Source organism: Bos taurus, chromosome 5 (genome assembly GCF_002263795.3).
Source record: "Bos taurus isolate L1 Dominette 01449 registration number 42190680 breed Hereford chromosome 5, ARS-UCD2.0, whole genome shotgun sequence".
Taxonomy (NCBI): Eukaryota; Metazoa; Chordata; class Mammalia; order Artiodactyla; family Bovidae; genus Bos; species Bos taurus.
The window spans coordinates 65609375-65627098 of NC_037332.1; the positions used below are offsets into that span (position 1 = coordinate 65609375).

Genomic DNA, 17724 nt, shown 5'->3' on the forward strand with positions numbered 1-17724 from the left:
AAAGAACTAAAGAGCCTCTTGATAAAAGTGAAAGAGGAGAGTGAAAAAGTTGGCTTAAAACTCAATGTTAGGAAAACTAAGATTATGGCATCCAGTCCAATCACTTCATGGCAAACAAATGGGGAGAAAATAGAAACAGTGAGAGACTGTATTTTTTTTTTAGCTCCAAAATCACTGCAGGTGGTGACTGCAGCCATGAAATTAAAAGACACTTGTTCATTGGAAGGAAAGCCATGATCAACCTAGACAGCATATTTAAAAGCAGAGACATTACTTTGCCAACAAAGGTCTGTCTAGTCAAAGCTATGGTTTTTCCAGTAGTCATGTATGGATGTGAGAGTTAGACTATAAAAAAAGCTGTGTGCTCAAGAATTGATGCTTTTGAACTGTGGTGCTGGAGAAGACTCTTAAGAGTCCCTTGGACTGCAAGGAGATCCAACCAGTCTATCCTAAAGGAAATCAGTCCTGAATATTCACTAGAAGGACTGATGCTGAAGCTGAAACTCCAATACTTTGGCCACCTGATGTGAAGAACTGACTCATTGGAAAAGACCCTGATGCTGGGAAAGACTGAAGGCAGGAGAAGGGGCCGACAGAGGATGAGATGGTTGAATGGCATCACTGACTTGATGGACATGAGTTTGAGTATGCTCTGGGAGTTGGTGATGGACAGGGAAGCCTGGGGTGCTACAGTCCATGGGGTCACAAAGAGTTAGACATAACTGAACTGAACTGAAAGCTAAACTCAGCCAAACAATAAATCATATAACTTGTTAAATTTGTCAAAAATTATCCTTTTAATTTCCCTATATATTTAAAAATATAGCATAAATTTAAAAAGTAAGTTTCTGTACAAAATAGTTCAGAAACAGGTTGGTAATGTGAAGGGGGAGATGTCTGCACTTGGACCTTTCAAATCACAAATAATAAGTCCCAGGAAATGAGCACTATGTTAGACACTGTTCAGTACACAAACTGGTGAGGAGGTTTCTGCTCTGAAGAAATTAGATGAGAACCCCATAAACTCCTATGCAGTCAAAAACTAAGTTGTGAGTTAGATTACAAGTACTACTGGGATACAGAAAAATAAAATCATTGTGAATGTACTAGTCCAGGATCCTCATGGAGACAGAACTGGAGATGGGGCTGGAAAGAACAGGAGATGGCGGGAATTCCCTGGTGGTCCAGTGGTTAGGACTCTGTGCTTTCAGTGCCGAGGGCCAGGGTTCGATCCCTGGTCAGGGAACTAAGATCCCACAAGCCATATGGCACAGCCAAACATACACACACACACACACACACACACACACGAAGAACAGGAGATGGGCTGGGAGAGGAAGAAGAATGGGACAGGCAACCCCGTATCTGTGTGTGAAGACACTGACAGTTGTGAGGAGATGCAAGGAGGGCTGCGAAGCAAGGGATGACGGGCAGGACCAAGGCAATTAAACCTTGATCTGGATCACTAGCAAGAGGGTTTGTATCCATGTGAAAAACAAATACATACTACTATTATTCTCTCCAAAGAGAGAGCAACTATAAACAGATTGGAAAATGCTGATTTTATCAGTTATGTGCTGGACAAATCTGAGAAGAACTTTAGAGGCACACAGAGCAGACCAGACTCTATTACTGGAACTGAGTGAAGAAATTTGGTTGGGTGTAGAGGAAATCTGATTAAGTATGAAAGATAAGATCCTTGCAAAAAAAAGCAGTTCATAGGATGCGGCTGATTACTGATTAGAGTAAGAACAGGTCAAAGATAGTTCCAAAGATTTAAGCTGGGAGGTACAACCTTGAAAGAATGAGAACTTAAGAACAGAACTGTAAAAGGAATAAGACAGTTTTCATCTTACACAAGTGAAAGCAGAGGTTCCAGGGAGAGTGGCTCAGTGCCAAGGAAGGAGACAAGAGGAAGGATTACTGAAGGAGACACAGGTGTGGGGCTCAGCAGCTCAGTGGCCAGATGGGAGGACGGGATCTCTAAGGATGTGGGTGCAGGTTTTATGGAAGAATTACAGATTTACTGATATTATCTGGCCAAATCTACTGCATAACCAGATGTTTCAGAACATTCAGCATAAATGCTCCAAGTATGGTCAGTCCAAGCTGCAGAAGACAACCTCGCTGAGGAATTATATGGTTTAAAAAGAAAAAAAAGCTTCTAGAATAACTCAGAGCCAAGAGAATACAGTAAACGTGAGTTCCAGGTTTTAGGACCTGACCTCAGCATTCAGGCTGGCATGTGTATTACATAGAATGAAAAATATATAACCCCTTTCTGAAATACAGTGGCAGCTCTTCTACTTCCCTTGTTATATTTTTAATTTATCAGGCATTTTTTAAAAACTTAATCAATTATGTTCCATTCAAACTTTTGTTATCCCAGCATCCAATGATATCAAGACTTTATAACACCCACAAGAAGATCTTACCGCTCTTAGTAGTGTCGAAAACAACAACTGAGACGTTAGTGGAAGGGTTTTTTGGTTTTGCAACGTTGAACACATCACTGGCAGAATGAAAAGAAGGATAAAGAGATGGCAGGTCCTTCAGTGTGACGTTGGTGGGCAGGGCTGGGTCCAGGACAAGCATTGGCACCTTAATGCAGTGCGTCAGCAAACACTCCAGAGGCTTCTCACTGGAAAGACAGGGACATACTCACAACTACGTGCTTGAAAAATGTGAACAACGCTGAGAAGCCCACTGGTTACTAATAAATCTTACAGGCGTTTCTTCTGTGTTTTATTTAAAAATCATAAATGCTCAATAAACAAGGAGTTCTATTTCAAGAATATAAAAATTTAGTAAGTTAGCAAGTATGGTAGAAAACTATTAAACAAGTACAACTCAAAAGATAAAGCTTTCAAACTCCTATTAATAAAATAAGACTGCCACAAAGTTTACTAACTCAAAGGTGTATAAGAAATTAAGCATTTCATTACTATTGTTTTCAATATCATCTGTAACTCCAGTAAAGCCCATTATTAGACAGATAAGGAAGTAGATAAATTCTGGTTAACAATGTCATCAGATACAGTTTACCAATTCCAACTAGAATACAACTCTGTACACTGAATATAACAGGACACAATGCAAACAAAAGCAAATGTGACAAGGTGAGATGAATTTACATGAAATATTCCTGCCTAAACATAAGAAATACCTAGAATAACAGTCAATGGAACAGAATTCAGAAGGTAGGAGCTATGACCAGTTAATAAACAATACATGAAATTGTGCAACCTCATCAATGGTCAAAGAAATGCAAAGAAAACGATGACCTTTAGCTTATTAAATTAGCACCCTTCAAAATATGAAGAGGCAATGTTCGTCCAAGTGTAGCGTGCTTACCCTTCTCAAACTCTGCAGTGTCCCTCCAGATGAATTCCCCATTTCCTCTTTGCAAAAGCAATTTGCTAACATATACACATATATCATGTATACCTATGGGCTTCCCTGGTGGCTCAGATGGTAAAGAATCTGCCTGCAATGCAGGGTCAGATCCCTGGGTCAGATCTCTGGGTCAGAAAGATACCCTGGAGAAGGGAATGGCAACCCACTCCAGTGTTCTTGCCTGGAGAACTCCATGGACAGAGAAACCTAGTGGGCTACAGTCCATAGGGTCACAAAGAGTCAGACAAGACTGAGTGACTAACAAACACACACACACACACACACACACACACACACACACCCCCAATACTTCCATCAGACCCATGAAAACACACACATGCTTCTTCCTAAGTAGTTTATGTCCAGGAATGTAGTCCAAGTAGAAAAGAAACAAAAACAGGAAAAGTAAACAAACCCACACACAGAAAATGCCACAGACCCACATATAGCATCAATAATGAAAATACAGCAGGTTCCCAACATTTAGCAAATTATAGTATACTTTATGGAATATTATATAACTATTAAAATGGATACGGAGAAGGCAATGGCACTCCACTCCAGTACTCTTGCCTGGAAAATCCCATGGATGGAGGAGCCTGGTGGGCCGCAGTCCATGGGGTCGCTAAGAGTCGGACAAGACTCAGCGACTTCGCTTTCACTTTTCACTTTCCTGCGTTGGAGAAGGCAATGGCAACCCACTCCAGTGTTCTTGCCTGGAGAATCCCAGGGACAGGGGAGCCTCGTGGGCTGCTGTCTATGGAGTCCCACAGAGTCGGACACAACTGAAGTGACTTAGCAGCAGAGCAGCATTAAAATGGATAAGTAAGAAGTAGTACGATAACATAGAAATATGTATGATTACATAAAACAAAAAATAGAATACAAAACTGTACAGATTAGAAATTGTTTACTATAAAAATGTGCATGAAAAGGAAATAAGAAAATGATCATAATTGTGGAGTGAGGGCCATAGAATTATGTGAGCTTGTTCTTTTCTTTCCTCTTAACCTTTCTGTAATGTCGCATCACAGCTTTAATTTAAAAGTCATTTAAAAATAACAGTATTAGTAATAGATATTTATAAATAAATAAGCATAATTAACATTAAGAGGTGATTCAGAAGGCACTTCTGGATCACTTCTAAGAATAACTCTTCTATTTTAAGTCTGATGGTTCAGTGGGCAAGTGGCAGTTACCAGATTTCCGCTTGTTCGTGAGACAGTCTTGTGTTAAGGGCCTATTTAGTGTCAGGTATGATTCCAATGAAGAGAAATAATCTGATTCTTGTCATTGGGTTAAATCTCCTTCCCAAATCCTTAGATGTAAGACATATGATTCTGTTGGCTTTTAAAGATAAGGAAATATACATTGAGCACATAATTAAACAATGGACATAGATTCTATAAATGAAAACAGTATAAGTCAGATTTGAATGGACCAAGAGAATAGCACATCAAGACTGATGAATAGAAAGGGCAAAGAAGAAAAACGTTACCTAATGCATCTGGAGACGATAACGCTTTGGTTACCTACAACAAGAATAATCAGAGCCCTCAATCAACTCTGCCTTTGTGTTCTCATCTGATGTATGCACTTAATTTAGGGAAGAATGACTGCAGAAGAGTGACTGAAAAGGAGCAACACAGTAAAATAAAAAATACTGTGTAGCCAACAAAAGCAGGGGAGAAAAATCTGGACATTTCACTTCACTCCTTTGATTTTCACTCCTGAGAGGAAAATCAAAATGCTTACCTCTTCTTGGTTGGTTCTGTTGTGTTCTTCCCAAGGATTTCTCTAGTGAAAGGAAACAGATTTCATTACACACGCATGGACAAGTGTTAGCCTTAAATGAGAATAGGAGGGAACTTAACAACATTGATTTTCCTGGTTACTCCACAAGGACCAACCAGTAGGTTAAGAAGTACTGTACTGTGTGTAATATTTATGCATAATAAATTCTACATTTTAATAGGATACGATCAACAAATATTATCATGTCCCATCCATAGTAACCAGGAAAATTTACTTAAAACATAAGCTTTTACATTTTACTAGTAAAACTGGTACGAGGCTATCAAAGTCATTTTCATGCACAGAGAGAACAGAGAGAGAGACAGACAAATGTGTTGCAGTATAACAGGGCCAAAGACCTGAAACTGGGGTGCACCCATAACATTTACAAAGAAATGAATAGGGGAACTGCCAATAAATACTCCTGAGGAATCAAAGGGGAAATTACATCAGCCAGACCCCTGGTTCAGAAGGTTCTCCAGAAACCCACTGTATTTTTCCCAGATAAAGTAAATAAAATAATCAAAATTCCATTAAAACAACTACCCAGGTTTCTAATTCCATAGTGTACTGTTTGATATTAAAAAGGGTAACAAATATACTTTTTACTACCTTTATCAAATGGAAGAAAAGTTATGTCTGCAGGTCTGTTTTATTTTCAAGGGACTAATCTAGCTGTCTTGAATAACAAAACCTCACTTCATGAAACTATCACACCTGGGACTCAGGCTAAATGAGGAGGAAGACCGGGGCTCCCTTGGGTGGCTCCTCCACCTTTAGGCCCTCAGAGACCTACAGCATCACGTTCATGAGACAGTGGCCACCTGGCAGGGTGAGGCCAAGATCTCGCCAAAGTGGCTAAGTCCTCGTTGGGCACCAAGAAACAAGGGTCGGATACATGACTGCCAGAATCCTCTAACGGCATGAACTTGAGATGCAGACTCTTATTTGAACAACAGTGTGAGCCATCGTCTTACCTTCTGAAATGTACTGTTACTTATAACTGTAGAACGTGCTGTGTTTTGTTCTCTAACAATCCAATCGGTTTTACCTCATTGCCTTCTGCTCCTCCTCCATCTGTTCTCTGACTTGCTGCAGCTCTTTCAGCAGTTCAAGATCTGTGCCATTCACCCAGGTGTAAACCACGTCGATCGGCATGGGCAGACAGAGCCTAGGGAAACCCATAAGTCCTCCGGCTTATACTCATTTTTCCAATATATTTGGGAATACGAAGAGCATACAGGAATTAATCTCAGAGGTTATGGAAGAATATCAACAAAAAGGTAATCCAACCATGGTGCATATCATAAACTTGCATGTTCTGAAACTGGGGCTTGGGCAGTAATATTTACTGAGGACCTTCTCTGTGAGCTGTATTCTACTAGACACTTGATGTAGTTTTGCATCATTTGATCATCACAACCACCCTGTAAAGAGGCTGCTGTCCTTTCCATTTTAAGACTGTAGAGGAGGTCTTAGAAGCTCAAACTGCTACTTTCTCAGTTTAGCAAATGAGGAAGCTGGGATACAAATGCAGCCAAACACAGAAAAGAAATTAGAAGCTTAAACAAAATGACCCCCAAAAAGTCAGCCAGCAGTCCACAATGTTGGGGCTTCTCTTGTGGCTCAGCTGGTAAAGAATCTGCCTGCAATGCGGGAGACCTGGGTTCGATCCCTGGGTTGGGTAGATGCCCTGGAGAAGGGAAAGGCTACCCACTCCAGTATTCTGGCCTGAAGAATTCCATGGACTGTATAGGCCACAGGGTCAAAAAGAGTCGGACACAACTGAGCGACTTTCACTTTCCACAACGAAGACCTACCCATTTAACGCTATAGACTTCCCATTCTCTGTTGCCACCAAGCTGGGCCCCTCCCAATCTTGTTTGCTGGACTCTGTTTTTTTCCTTTTTATAGCAGTAATCTCCTAACATATTAAATAATTGACATGCTACATATACTGGTAATTCATCTGTGCCTCCCCTAGAATGTAAGCTCCAGGGCAGCAGGAATCGCATCTGCTTTGTTCCCTAAAGTACCCTGCAGACTAGGATTTGTGCCTGGCAGGTAGGAGCTTGATGACTTACTTGAGACACTAGCATAGAAGACCTTCCCAAACCTGCTCGATTTTTCCCTTACTATCTATCATACCCCTGACCTTAGGAGTCAGTGAAGTGAAAGTTAGTCAGTCATGTCCTACTCTTTTCGACCCCAGGGACTGTAGCCTGCCAGGCTCCTCTGTTCATGGAATTCTCCAGGTAAGAATATTGGAGTGGGTAGCCATTCCCTTCTCCAGGGGATCTTCCCAACCCAGGGATCGAACCCAGGTCTTCCACATTGCAGGCAGATTCTTTACCATCTGAGCCACCAGGGAAGCCCAAATGTCAGGCAGGCTTTTAATCCCTGACTGTCCTAAGCTCCATCTCAGATTTAATCCCTGCTAAAAAGTTTTTTCCTCCTTTCCTTCATCAGCTTACCAAGATCCTACCCATCTTTCAGTGCCTGCTCTGGAACTATACTACAGAGCTCATGGTAATATAAGACATATTTTGGATGATTCTGTTTCAGGTTTGATCTTTTCCAAGGAACACTACACTTTCAGGGTTATTTTTTTTAGGGGGTGTGAGGGGGGTTGTTTTATTTTTAGGCCAAGGACCCAAGTTTACCCTCCTTTTTGTCTTCCTCACAGGTCAGGCACAGGATCGGGCCCCCAGCGCACAAAGGGCTCCAAATACTAAAATGTTTAACAATCTGTTTTGGCCACAGGTTAATAATCTCAGGGAGAAATAATGCTGTTTGGGGGATAAATCATTCAAATTATGGAAGGAAGAAAATAGAGTGATAATCACTTCTAGCTTAAAAGAAGATGAGATGACTGGATGAAAGAAGTATTTATCCACTGATTGAAGAACTATCTCCAGAGTGCTAGTATATGCCGTGCCAGGCACTGTTCTAAGTGCTGGGGACTCAGCACAGACCAAAATGCATGCCTTCATGAAGCCTACATTCTAGAAAGGTGAAGACAGGAAATAAACCAAATAAATGAAGTCAGATGATATTCAATGTTATGGAGCAGAAAAGGGGGATATACCGTGTGTCTAGGTCTTACGTGTGGCGGGGGGGAGTCAGTTTTAAATAGGGAGATCAGAGATGGCCTTACTGAAAAGGTTGGCATTTCAGCAAAGAGGTAAAGAAAGTGAGGAAGCCGCCATGTGGGCAACTGGGCAAGTAGAGCCCAGAGAAGGGAAATGTCCTGTGCAAAGGCCCTGATGCAGCTGCTTATCTGGCATGGTTAAAGAATGAGAGGCCAGTGTGACACACACAAACAGTGTGACAGACAAACAAGAGCAAAGGGAAGAACCTAAGAAGAGACAAGAGTCAAAGAGGTACCAGGGGACCCAGAGTTTCATGGGGAAAAATGTGGAATCAACCACCTCATACTCAGGCACAAGTGACAGCTGAACATCTACGAGTCCTCCCATCAAGGTGCATCACTGCCTGCAGAATGAAATCTAAACTTCATAATCCATACCTCGTGCTCCAGACGTGCGAGCTATATGCCCTTACCCAAACAGGGAAGAGCCTGCAGGCTTCTGTACCTTTGAACACACTTCCTCTGCTTAGAATATCCTTTCTTTCCTGCTTCTTTTAACTACTTCCTCATTCCCCAAACGCCCTCTTCCCTCACCTCTCACAAAGAAAATGTACCGTTTAACAGGCAGCTTCCACTGTACTCCACTCTCCAAGGAGTCCTTAGCATACTGGTTGTGCTATTTTTCTGTCTTCCACTAAACTGAGCAGCTCTAAGGCAGAAATGGGTGTCACACATTCTGTGCCCATCTTCATTAATTCCTTCCTCTCTTTCCCATACACTCTCAGGCTCTCTCTCCCTACTGTCATGATATGCAAACACTACTTTCTCTTGATCTTCTTCTGCATGTTTCTATATGGATGTTCCGAATGTCAGCAGACATCAGAAGCACCTATAGGACTTGCTGGACAGGTGGCTAGGCTCCATCTACAGAGTCTCTCATTGACTAGGTCTGGATTGGGGGCCCCAGAAACTGCATTCCTAACAAGTTTCCAGGTAATGCCAATGCTGCTGGTCCAGAAACCCACTTTGAGAACTACTGACTTTTATGTAGATTACAGTTCACATTTTTTTAATTAAAATAAATAAATAAAAGCCTCCCCCACTAAAATATCACTTCTGTGTGAGGTCAATGAGTTCCTCCTGTTCAATACTATGTGCCTAGGAATAGTGCCTGAGACACAGTGGGGTTTAATATGTATTTACTGTCTAAATAACTATCAGTTCATTCCCTCAACATAAACAGTTGTCTCTTCTATTTAAAAAAAAATGCTTCACATTACCCACATGTAAGTTAGGTCACAGGTAGTCTAAGTTAAAGTTAGTGAAAGTTAAGTCACTCAGTCATGTCCGACTCTTTGCGACCCCGTGGACTGTAGCCCACCAGGCTCCTCCGTCCATGGGATTCTCCAGGCAAGAATACTGGATTGGGTTGCCATTTCCTCTTCCAGGGGATCTTGTGGTCTACGTATAGACCAATTAACAACAACAAAAATCCCACTTAAGGGACATATTTTAGAAAGGCTTTTAAAAAGGAAGGAGAAATATGCACATTCCAAAGTTTTCCTGTACAAGTAACTATCTGCTATTAAAGATTGTTTTAATAGTCAACAGATTATCTCTACAAGCTCAACCAAGGAAAGCAACATTAAATATATAATGCATTTACGTCCTGGCTCTTCTAGTAAGACTGTATTACATGATCAACCTAACTCTCTGGTGTTAAACTGACAACCCTGAGAAGATCCTGTGATCTGCCCCTGGGCAGTGAGTCAGTTGTTTTTCTACTTCTTAGACATGGTCACAGTGAGTCTGAGGCTTTCATTCTAACCACAGACCACTATCTTAGTCTCCAGATGAGAAGGAAGCCTTTATCTTAGAGCTGAAGACTAAGTAAGTGATCTATGATTCAGAACCAAAGCCGTGGTAACAGTGATACCACTCTTATTTTAATCACTTTAGTTTAAATGAATATGAAGGCACTTAATAGTCCCTTGGTTCTACATTCCATAAAGCAGAGAAGAAAACTTAGAACATAAATAGCATCTGAGAACCAAAGCTGGAAGAGATTTTACACTTAATCTAATATCTGCATTTTAGAGATGACAAAACTGAGCCCCTAATTTAATACCTCACAATTAGTAGCAGTACATAATTTATATATTCACTTGATACTGGCATATAGAATGGAATTTTTTTTTTTTTTCCATTCAGGGACAACATTAAAAAGACATGCAGAAACACTAGCAAAACACTGAAAACTTCCTATAAAAATTATGGCTATTTAAAAACATACTAGAACATATGATGTTAAGGTGTTTTTCTTCAGTTGCTAAGTCATGTCTGACTCTTTGCAATTCCATGGACTGCAGCACACCAGGCCTCCCTGTCCCTCACTATCTGCCAGAGTTTGCCGAAGTTCATGTTCCCTGAATTGGAGAGCTATCCAACCATCAACATCCATGTAATATTACCTTTTATTGTCATCATCAAAATTAGGTAATTTTGAAATATCCCTGCATAAAAATCAAACTACATTTTAATGCAACCTAAAATTAGGAGGGGCTTCCCTAGTTCCTCAGCAGTAAAGAATCCGCCTGCAATACAGGAGACTCAGGTTTGAGCCCTGGATCAGGAAGATCCCCTGGAGAAGGAAATGGCAACCTACTTCAGTATTCTTGCCTGGGAAATCCCACGGACAGAGGAGCATCATGGGCTACCATCCTTGGGGGTCACAGTTAGCAACCAAACAACAACAAAATTATAAGAAGAAATACTGAGAACACACACATACTCTTTAGAAAGAGAACATGATTAAGAGAGCTGACCTCAGTATCTAGACTGTGTGAGCTAGTTTTCCTTCTAAAAGCTTTGAGGCTCTGTCAAGGCTGAGAGGCACCATCAGCATGCAGCACAGCATCAGACAGAGGAGGCTGAGTGCTCACAAATGCTGGGATGAAAAAGACAGCCACATTGAGCTTTGCTTAGGACAATCAGCGTTGTTTTATAATAAAAACTGGAGAAGTAAGAAAATTATGTCTCATTACGAATCCGTTACTGCAACAGTTCTCGTAGTGTGGTCACCAAACCAGGAGTTTCAGTATCACCAGTGAACTTTTTAAGACATGAAAATTCTCTGTACCCCTGAGACCTACAGATGCATAAACTCCGGAGGTGGGGAGAAACTCCATTTTGTCAAGCCCTCTGTGGAATTCTGCTGCACACTGAAGCTTGAGAACTGCTATGTTAAGGAATGATTTTCAAACTTTTTAGGGTCCAGACACTTTACACTCAAAAATTCTTAAGAAGCCCCAAAGCTTGTTTATAGTTTGTAAATACCCACACTTGCCATTTTCAAAAGTTAGTCAGACATTCAAAAAATATTAATTCATTTTAAAACAACAGTAAATCCCTTCACGTGCTGTTTTAAATGAAAACAGTAGTATTTTTCAAAAAACAAAACAAAAATTCAGTGAGAGGCGTTGCTTTACATTTCTCCACATCTCTTTAATGACTTAGGAGAAGCAAGGAAGCATCTCAATCTTCAGTATTCAATCTGTTCCCAGATGTTGTTTGGGTTGAAGAAAACTCAGGCTTACAGACACGCAGTTGGACAGGGAAGGGGTATTTTAATAGCCTTTTCAAATAATGGTGGATATTATTTGATATCACACCAAAGTAAGTGGTAGTTTCTTAAAAATCAGCTGCAATGTATAATCTGAAACCATATTAATGAACTTTTTGTGCTTTTACATTAAAATTCATTGGTCTTTCTTGCACACTGAATGGCTTTTTTATCTGTGTAGAATTCTATAACATCAATACATTGGCTATCTGGAAAACAAAAGCTTACTGAGTTATGCAGCTCAGCCACATGGTGACATATTTCCTTAATTTTCTTACATAATATTAACAAATGTGATTTTCTTGGATAATGCTGCAAATCTAATCAAAGAAGTCTTTATATAATAATGTGAAATGTTAGGCTCACAGGGGTGGAAACAAGTTTTCTTAAATTCTAATTTCACTTGAAAGCTCAAATTTTATCATTGGCAATAATGACTTTGTTTCTTTCCCTTAAAACACAGGATTGCTTTCTTCACTGCAAAAAAAATACCTGCCAAATATAACCAAGCCTGAGTACTGACCCTGCCATGTGTCCTTTCAAGTAATAACAACGGTGATCCATGAAATAAACCAAGTTCAGGTTGCAACTCAAAACAACTGCATGAGGGCTTTTCCTCAAGACAGGCACCACGTGGTGCTGGCAGTGTGCTTTCCGTTGCATCACACGCAACATTAAGAAAATGTGTACTCACAGGGCCAAGATATAATCAAACTGACGTTTCAGGAACACTCTTAAGCAAACTCAGCATTTTTCTGACTCCTGCAGATCAATGGTGATGGTGTTGCAATTTTACCCACCATGGCTTTCACACGATGAGTGCAAATGTCAACGCAATAAAAAAGGCAAATAACACCTCAGTGTTGTCATAAAAGTAGCTTTGGTTCCACTGCCCCCCCCCTCACTGCCCCCCACCCCCTGTGTCTTTGGAAACTGCTGTTTTAAGAGCTCCTAAGAGAAAGATCTAGAGTTTCCCTACTTCCTCAGGTACTTGTTGATAAGCTATCTCCCCTACGTAACTGCAAAATGCTTTATAGTAGAGAGTCAGATCTCAGCATCTAAAACAGAGTAGGGCTCAAAGATTCAACCTTAATTGAAGGAGCAAATTCAGGGATGCCACTCATACACAGGATACTTTAAGGACTAAAGAGTAAAGCTTTAAGTGAACTCAAGGGATCCCACAGCCCTTCCTTGCTGAGATGTTCAGGACTATAATAGTGCATATGTCTAGAACTAAAAAAGAAGTAGCTTTTTATAAAAACTACTTATTTGATAGGAACCACATAGGTACTCCTAACAAGTGGGTGGAGGCGCCAGGCAGTAATTCTAAACAGAAACAAGAGCTTCGTATAAATTGCTGATATAGTCTAGAGGCACTCCCAGAAAATGTTCGAGGTGCACCAATCAACACCAATTACTAGTTATACTTTTACTAGGTCTTCTGGTTCAGTGAAGGTAAAGAGAAGGACTCATGGAGTTTATTCTCCAGGGAAAATAAACAGTCAGGACCTAGGGAAATTTCTGATTATGGTCTTTGATAGTTACATAATTGTCTTCTAAGAGGGTAACGTGCTTTATTGGCTACCTCATGTTTGTTTCTGGTCACCCCCTGCTCCATGCCCTACAGTGACTAGCCTTGTACCATTACAATGGAAAGGAGTCAACAGATACTGCACAAAGTCAGTCAAAAAGGAGACAATTCTGTTTTCCATTCTTTTTTTTTTTTAGGTTAAAAGGACAGACACCAGAAGAATCCAAAACAAAAATTCATTTGCCATGGTTGCTCTGGGTCAGGGGAAATTCAGAATGAGACAGAGATAGGCTTTCCTTTCTACTTTTCTGTACTGCTTGAACTGTTTTCAACCACAGACATATATTGCTTTTATGATATAAAACAATGTAAGTAACAGTTTTACAGGCAAAACAGGAAAAGAGCCTATGTGATTCACTTTAGCTGCGAGAGGAAAGGAGGATGTTGGAAAAGATTGCTTGCACTCTGAGGTCTGCCTCATGAGGCAGGAAGAAATCTCCAAGGAAGAGGAAGGGTGAAGGCAGCATTCAGGAGTGGCTGCACCAAGAAGCTTGGCCTTAAGGAGAAAAAGACCCCACGTGTGAGGTGCTTTGCTCCTCCCCATAGCGAGGCAGCAAGGTGTGGTGACCACAGGGCGTGTGAGGGTCCTGGTGGATGCCACAGCAGATGCCCTGGTTATGAACACAGTGATGGGCAAACTGGCTGGGGCTTGGAACTGGCTACAGAGTAGCCATCTGGCTTTCTCATCCTAGGGGGATGGAATTATCTTTACCTCACAGAACTGGGTCAAGGACAGAGTGAGCTCATGTAACTTAAAGTACTCAATACTCAGCAAGGCAGGATTGCTCTTTGAGAATTAAATTTGTTATCCCTAGAAACGTGAGGATGGATTACAAGGTTCCTTCACGTGTGACAAGCTAAATCATATCTACAACTTGGAAAGACCCCTTCAACTGTTCCATATAAAGCATGGGTGATTTCACAACTTATCATTTGAGCCCAAATAAGCTACTCTCCAAAAGTGGTCTCTTCTCACCGATTCTGAAAGGACTTCCCAGCAATGTTGTCTCTGTAGGAATCAAACAAAACATGGTATTGATCCCGGCTCCATTCCAGAACCACCTAGGGAAAGAAAGAAAAAGAAACAATGTTTACTTTGCATCAAATATTGAGAGTATATAACTTTCATTTCATCTTAATTTCATTAAGGATTGCTAAAGGACACCCAAGGCAATAGAAATAAAAGTAAAAATAAACAATTGGGACCTAAACTTACAAGTTTCTGCATAGCAAAGAAAACCATAAACAAAATAAAAAGATAAACTATGGACATGGAGAAAGTATCTACAAATGATGTGACCAACAAGGGCTTAATTGCCAAAATATATAAACAGTTCATGCAACTCAACAAAAAACAAACAATCCAATTGAAAAATAGGCAGAACTAAATAGACATTCCTCCAAAGAAGACATACAGATGGCCAACAGGCACATGAAAAGATGTTCAACACTGCTAATTATTAGAGAAATGCAAATTAAAACTACAGTGAGATACCACCTCGCACAGTCAGAATGGCCATCATTAAGAAGTCTACAAATAACAAATGCTTGGCAGAGTGTGGAGAAAGGTGAACCCTCCCACACTGCTGGTGGGAATCTAAGTTGGTGCAGCCACTATGGAAAAGAGTAGATTCCTCAAAAAAACAAGGAGGTTCCTCAAAAAACTAAAAATAGAACTGCCATATGATCCAGCAATCCCACTCCTGGGCACATATCCAGACAAAAATATAATTCAAAAATATACATGCACAACAGCACTATTTACAATAGCCAAGACTGGAAACAATCTAATATCCATTAACAGATGCATGGATAAAAAAAAAAAAATGCAGTTTTATATATATACCAGGGAGGGGGTGGGAGAGAGATGGAGTGGGAATTTGGGTTAGAGCATATAAATAGAACAGGTAAACAACAAAGTTTTACTGTATAGTACCGGGAACTATTGTCAATATCTATGATAAACCAAAATGGAAAAGAATTTTTAGAAGAAGAATGCATATGTATACATATGTATAACTGAATCACTTTGCTGTACAGTAGAAATTAACATTGTAAATCAACTATATTTCAATAAAAATTTTTTTAAATAAAGAATTGCAAAAGAAACAGGTAAAGCAATCAAAATTCATCCATTCACTCAGTGCCTGCCCTATACTGTGCTCCATCCAAATGAATGAGCTACAGTACAAGGATAGTTCGGGACTGCCCTGGTGGTCCAGTGGCTAAGACTGTGCTTCCAATGCAGGGGGTCCATGGGTTTGATTCCTGGCTGGGGGACTAAGATCCCACATACCGTGTGGCAAGGCCAAAAACTAAAATTAAAAAAAAAAATTCAAAAGGATACTTATATAATTATGTAAATAAAAGCTACAGCTTCTGGCCTGTGGAAGGGGGAGGGGAGTCAAAGGGATTTAGTGCATTGTGATATGAGGACTGGGTCCTGGAGAACAAGTTCACCAGGTAGGGAGAAAAGGTCAGTGCCAGGAGGGCATGTTCAAAGGTTGAGAGGCAGCAATGGGGGTCGTTTGAGGGCAACTGTTCCGGTGGCTTTGGCTGGAGCACAGAGTACCTAAAGAGAGATGCGGCTGGGGAAGGGTCCCCTGAAGGGGACCTGCCATGTGTGCCATGGGAAACAGGGGCACTGGAGGACTTCAAGGCAGCCACATGATCCATCTAAAACACAGGGAACTTTTCACAGCACAGAACACGAGTTACAACAGAAGAGATGGACAAGATATGGGGGATGGTGACCTCACAACCTGTGGAGGTTTCAGCTGACCTTGCTCAACATTTCAGGAGAAAATGGAAAGCTTTAGATAAAAGCTCCCTCATGCGTGCACCCCAAATCTATAAACCTACCTACACACGTGCCCCAGTTTCTTCTTCACTCCCTTTACGACAGAGAAAGTGTCCCCCATCCTTGCAAACACTCAATCTCTGTCTGGATCTCATCAACTCATCTTCTCAAGACCTTGTCTTCTTTCTCTTTCCCTTTCAATAGGATTATTCCCATTAGCATATCAGCATATTCCAGCATCTCAGGGAAACGTTCCCTCCCCTCCAAACCCCCTCCAGCTTAGTCACTCTACTCTGAACTTTCTGTCTCTTTAAGGGCAGCTATCTTCAGAGAGACTTCTCCTACCCACCCTCCAGCCACTCCAGCACCACTTTTGCTCTCACCACTTCACTGCCCTACCAAGGCTTCCACTTCGTCAAACCCAATGACAATTTCCTGGTTGCGATCTTACTCAGCTGGCAGCGTCACTCAGTGCCTCCTTCTTGAATCACTTTCTTGGTTTTCCACCCACCGTTCTGGTGGCTCCTTTTCAGTCTCCTTTGCCAGCTCAATCCCATCTATCTGATCTTTTAATGTGCCCTTTCATTCTGCTCCTCTTCCGGGAAGGCCTTCGCTCTTACCAAGGCTTCTTCTGGGGTCCTGCTCTACCAACCCTAGTATGTGGCCTTGATACACTAAGATGACTGTGGGGGCCCTGGTCACTTAGATATCACTCCAGCCAACAGAAGAGGAGAGCGAGGGAAGACAAGCCCCTCTTTTAAGGAGACTTTCAGAAGCTGCATGTATACCTTCCATTTTTATTGGCCAGAATGCAGTCATATGACAACAGCTGGCTACACTGAAGGCCCTGTGGACCCAAATGAGCTACAACTGCTACTAGCTTCTTTTTCTGGCATTCAGACTTTTCAAGACCTGGCCTCTGCCTACCTTTACAACATCACTTCACTGGGATGTTTCATAAACACCACAAATTAATAACTCTCCCACTCAAACCACTGATTTAAAAACAACTGATTTTAGGGACTTCCCTGGCAGTCTAGCTAGTCAAGGCTCCGCACTGCCGCCGCAGGGAGCATAGGTTCAACCCCAGATGTGGGAACTAAGATGCTGAATGCTGCACAGCACAGCCCAAAAAAATTTTTAGAAGAATAAAAAATCAAAAAATAAATAAAACAACTAATTTTAAAGTGTGTTGAGTTTAATGTGTCTGGTACCATATTTACAAAGAGAATTAAGCTAAGTTACCTGACTTCAAGGAATTACAGTTGATTATTTTTAATAAAGAACTTTATCGCAGGCTACAGCTGCACTGAAGGAGCACCTGACTCTTTTCAGGAAGACACCGGGAAAGACTGCCCTTTAGAAGCAACGTTCAGTTCAGTTCAGTTCAGTTCAGTTGCTCAGTCGTGTCCAACTCTTTGCAACCCCAT

General features: G+C 41.1%; 1 protein-coding gene across 4 annotated transcripts in view; it reads right to left on the reverse strand.

Annotated features, from left to right (window-relative positions):
* The window catches only part of GNPTAB (N-acetylglucosamine-1-phosphate transferase subunits alpha and beta), an 83796-nt gene that overhangs the window by 37160 nt on the left and 28912 nt on the right, over window positions 1-17724 (reverse strand). For 3 of the 4 annotated variants that reach the window (XM_024991564.2, XM_010805141.3, NM_001192228.2), the window contains exons 2-5: window positions 14471-14556; window positions 6242-6361; window positions 5152-5193; window positions 2436-2641 (exon numbers count right to left, since the gene is read on the reverse strand). In XM_024991564.2, coding sequence (XP_024847332.1) covers window positions 2436-2641; window positions 5152-5193; window positions 6242-6348 — 355 coding nt within the window. In that variant the 5' untranslated portion in view covers window positions 6349-6361; window positions 14471-14556. Of the gene's footprint in view, window positions 1-2435; window positions 2642-5151; window positions 5194-6241; window positions 6362-14470; window positions 14557-17724 lie in introns of those variants that run through there. The other variant, XM_010805143.4, reaches the window with a different exon arrangement.